The sequence below is a fragment of the Phalaenopsis equestris genome, unplaced genomic scaffold, assembly GCF_001263595.1.
Source record: "Phalaenopsis equestris unplaced genomic scaffold, ASM126359v1 Scaffold001301, whole genome shotgun sequence".
Taxonomy (NCBI): domain Eukaryota; kingdom Viridiplantae; phylum Streptophyta; class Magnoliopsida; order Asparagales; family Orchidaceae; genus Phalaenopsis; species Phalaenopsis equestris.
In genome coordinates this window covers 1-4,876 of record NW_018165740.1, presented here as the reverse complement: position 1 = coordinate 4,876, position 4,876 = coordinate 1, and the positions used below count along the sequence as shown (strand labels likewise).

Here is a 4,876-nt window from a genome sequence, read left to right as displayed (position 1 = left end):
AACTCCTAAAGCATAAACGGTGGCTCACAGTTTTTTTTTCTTGTTTTTCGACTTTGAAATATAAAGAACAAACAAAATGCATACTTCATTTAAATAAAACACACATATAATGAGAAACATTGAATTGTTGTATACTTATTAAATATATCATGTTAATTAAAATTGTTAAATGATTTCATTTTTAGTCGAATATTAATAAGGAAGATTGTTATCTACGAAGGAGCAATCAGCATACATGCGATGTGATAATATATGATATTAACCTGTTGTTGAATGGTCATCTTCCTCCATCGGGAAGGAGTGGAATGCATGTTTAGCGTGCTGTGATATAATGGTGACATGCATTTTGCAGCTTCAACTACGCAATATTGTGCAATCCCATATGTCTGCAAATTGATGCACAACGTTGCTACTCCACACTGTATTTAAAGTGCATACACACTTCCTTGCGATTTGGCAATCTTGTTGGATCCTTGTTAGTTATTTGTACTAGGCCTAGACAGGGTTTGACATGACACCTTGAACTTTGGTGTAATCTGTATTTAAAGTGCATACACACTTCCTTCCGATTTGGAAATCTTGTTGGATCCTCGTTAGTTATTTGTACTAGGCCTAAACAGGGTTTGACATGACACCTTGAACTTTGGTGTAAATTCTTGAGCTAACTACATGAACAAGGCAAAGTTGGCTGTGTAGATTATACTGTGTCTGTTTATGGATTGCTGATGATTTGTTTTGCTAGTTTTAATCATCTACTTTGTTTTTCTTGTTGAAATCCACACCCAAAGTAATAATTTCTTTGTTGAAGTAATAGTAATACAGTCTAAGTAATATTAATACAGTCTTACAGTCTTTCGCAGGAGCCTTTCAAATCTGTACCTGTCATATGGACCATACAGGATAGGTCTTTGGCTATTCGTTTGAGTCAATATCTTAAAAATGGTCAGACTGAACTTCTCAATTATTGGAAGCAAAATTTTAACAGAGCTACTGTTGTAGTATTCACAAACTACTTTTTACCGGTATTGATTGCAATTTGCTTCAATATAACACTACTTTGAATGATATAGGAAATTATGCAGAATTTAGATGTCTAATTTGTTTAGTCTCAAAAGCTTGCATTTTTTTAAAAAATTCTTACAGATCATGTATTCAACATTTGACAATAGCAACTATTTTGTTATTCCAAGCTCTGCTGCTGAGGCCTGGAAAGCAGTTAGTTTTCTTGCCTCAAAGAATGAGACTGATTTCCGAGTTAATAAGGGTTATAAGTCGGAGTTCCTAATTGCTGTAGTTGGCAGTCAATTTGAATACAGCGGTATGTGGCTGGAGCGTGCACTTGTATTACAAGGATTGGCACCACTTGTCCTTGAATTTTCTTATGGCAATTCTTTTTCTAGTTTCAAAGTTGGTGTAGTAACAGGGAACTCTAGTTGCGCATTTAAGATGGCTCTGAAGGTACTGTGCTGTTTCGCTAAACTGTGCTCTATTATATCGAGATTCTTTTCAATAATTCAAGCTGATTTTTTAAAACATTATTTTTTTTATAATTTCGTTTTCTTTTTTATTGTTGCAGGCCATCGTTCAAAACTTTGGTTACCCAAGGGGCAGTGTGCATCAGATAACTGACAATGGTGAGTACAATTTTCTTTGGACAGCGAACCTTGTGATATATGGATCATTCCTTGAGGAGCAAACTTTTCCACCGGTTTTGTTGCATGCTATGAGTATTGGAAAATTGATTGTTGCTCCTGACCTTGAAATAGTTAAAAAATATGTATGTTATTCCATGTCTATTTCTGCGGAATATTCAGGCACGAACTCATTTTATCTTTTGGAATATGAAATTAGTACCTATTTTTTTAAACACTTGATATTAGGTTGTTGATGGGGTGAATGGTTTTCTTTACCAAAAGTATAAGGTTAACAAGATAGCACAGGTTTTACGTCAAGCAATCTCAAGGGCAAAATTATTATCCTCAGCCCAGCAAATGGCATGGTTAGGGAAGGCTAGAAATCCAATGGTCACTGAAACTATTCAAGGCTATTCATGGTTACTGGACAATATTCTTAAGTTTCCATCTGAAATTTCTTCTCCTAAGGAAATTTCTGACGTACCTTCAAAGTTGAAAGAAGAATGGCAGTGGCATCTGTTTGAGAATCTAATAGAGATGAACCATCAAAATAAAACTATTCAAAGCTATCAAATTTTTGATGAGCTAGAAGAAGAGTGGAACCAAACACAAGCGAGTTATAGTGTTTCTTTTGACTCGGGTTTGGATGAACAGTTCTCCAGCATAAACTGGGAAGAAGAGAAGATAATTCACATTGAGAATGCTAGAAAAAGGTTAGAAGAAGAAGAGGTCAGACATGATTTTTTCTTTTTTTTTTAAGACATGTCTGTTTATGTCATTGTTGGTCTCTATATATCTGCTCCTTTTTATTAACGTTTAAGAAATGTCTAACCTACGCAAACATCATTCAGTTGAAGGAAAGAAATGATCAGCCTCACGGAACATGGGAGGAGGTCTATCACAGTTCTAAAAGAGCTGACAGGGCTAAAAATGAGTTGCATGAAAGGGATGGGAAGGAACTTGAGCGGACAGGTCAGCCTTTGTGTATATATGAACCTTATTTTGGTGAAGGAACATGGCCTTTTCTGCATAATAGCTCACTATACCGTGGAATTGGCTTGGTATGTTTATCTATCTGGTCATTACCCTCACCCCTTCTTTTGTATTAAGATGTCTGAGTTACATATATTTATGATGCAAAATATTTCGCTCCTGAATTTTATTATATGATATGCAACTGAACATGTTGGAGGATTTGCGATAATCTCCATATTAAGCTACTATCCTTCTGCCAAGTTTCATTCTTGATTGGTTAGTATTTCGTGATGCAAATTCTTTATTGCCTTGCATAAATATATTCTTCTAACTCAAATCATGTCTTGAACATATTATAGGCTTAGTTTCACTCTCTAGTTAACTCGTTTATGCTTTTCTTATTTTAGATGCCACGGGTACTCTTTGATTTCAAAACAGGAAAATAAACATCCAGTACTCTCTTTAATCTGTTGTCACTTTTATCTTGTTTATCAGTTAATTAAATATATACTGCCAGATTTTTTCTATTGCTAATGTGCTTTTCCTTTGGCGTAGTCCACCAAATGGCGCAGACCTGGAGCTGATGATATAGATGCTAATTCCCGTCTACCGATTCTTGGTAATTCTTATTACCGAGATGCCTTAAGTGAGTATGGGGCGTTTTTAGCTATAGCTAACCGCATTGATAGAATACACAAGAATGATTGGATTGGATTCCAGTCGTGGAGAGCTGGTGCTAGAAAGGTATGGTCAATAGATCTATTGTCCCTAGAAATTTAATTCGTTTTGATTTTTATTAATTTACTTGATCTACTACCATATGTCGATCTTAAAGGGTGTCTTTCTAGTGTCTGTGACGTGAAAGCATTTTGTCTGGCTGTTTATCTTAAGCATGAAGATTATTAAGGAGTTATGGGTCTAATTCTTTGAGTATTCTTATTTTTATTGACAAAATAATTGTGAAATGTTGGGAAAAACACTCGAGGGCAAATATAAAGTGAAGGGAGATAAAAACATTGCAAGGAAAACATCTAAACAAGATGGGAGGATATTTTTGCTTAACAATTTTCATCGTCTACTATTGCTCAATGAAATTTTCAGCAGTCTAGAAGTAGCGCAAGGCAAAATATATTTACCATTAAGTATTTCCTTGTCTCACTAGTATCCTATCTCTCAGTCTCTCTCTCTCTCACTTTTTCTCCTCTCTTGAAACTCACATTTTTCTCTCTTTCCTTTTTCGAATAAAAGCATCTATAATATATATATATATATATTAGAAAGCTCAAAAAGGCTAATATATTAACTAGAAAGAAAGATACAGATATAATATATTGAAGGACCCAAACATGGCACCCTGTTCACACCAAAACCACAAGTGGCTCCAAAACTAGAAAATACAGAAAAGTACAGTATAGACATAAAGAAATAACCTAAAAGTGCTGAAATACAAAATATTAGGTGGCTAGAGCGCAATCCAATTTGGTTTTGCCTCTGTCTCTGGTTCTAGGGAAGGAGCAAGCTAATAAGTTGATAAGATGATTGTCATTTTCAGTAGTAACCAATGTATCATCTAATATGTTCCCTAGCTGGAGTCAGCCTCCATTCTTCTTCTTCCTCCTGGAATAGACCTGTCATTCCTCTTCCGAAGATTGACTCACCTGATCTTGGTCTAACGTGTGTTGGAGATGTGCAGATTGTTGAACATTAGAAGCAACAACATGTTGTACCAGCTAATCTGCTATTGGATCAAATGAGCACTCTTGTGTCTTTGCATGTAAGAGAATCTTCTTCAATAACAGTGGGTAGTATAAGCACAACTGAATATGTAGCTGTAGTTTGTTGTTCTTCTTCAGGAACTGTGGTGTTAGGAAGAGGATCGGGTTATATCTTCTCAACAAGGATAATAGGTGGTTGTTCTTTAGTGATATTCAGCCTTAGATGAAGATGCAAACGATAGCAAATAGTAGCGGCCAGAGGTCTTCCTCAGTGCAGATTCCAGCTTTGTCCTACTAAACTTGTAGAGGGACTAGTCCCTGCAAGCTCCGAGGATGGATGGGTACGCCTCGATTATCACTGATGTGCTTTCGTCGGAGGGATTACAAAATTTCCTGAATAACCTTTGGCCCAGAGACCTATGGCACATGGTCAATCAGCACCAACTTCTTAAACTCACAGCCACACATCACTTCTTCTCTCTACCTCAAAGTGAGAGATAGGACTTTAAAAGCTCAGATGAAGGCTAAAGAATTCAAGGCACGAGCAAGAGC

The 4,876-nt window shown here is 36.1% G+C and overlaps 1 protein-coding gene across 1 annotated transcript in view; it reads left to right on the top strand.

Moving 5' to 3' along the window:
• The window catches only part of LOC110033804, a gene marked incomplete at its 3' end in the record, with an annotated part of 64,803 nt that extends 61,445 nt beyond the window's left edge, over positions 1–3,358 (top strand). The window contains exons 5-10 of the mRNA XM_020737909.1: positions 851–1,022; positions 1,144–1,458; positions 1,577–1,777; positions 1,881–2,363; positions 2,486–2,695; positions 3,165–3,358. Coding sequence (XP_020593568.1) covers positions 851–1,022; positions 1,144–1,458; positions 1,577–1,777; positions 1,881–2,363; positions 2,486–2,695; positions 3,165–3,358 — 1,575 coding nt within the window. The remainder of the gene's footprint in view (positions 1–850; positions 1,023–1,143; positions 1,459–1,576; positions 1,778–1,880; positions 2,364–2,485; positions 2,696–3,164) is intronic.
• Positions 3,359–4,876: the final 1,518 nt, after the last annotated feature.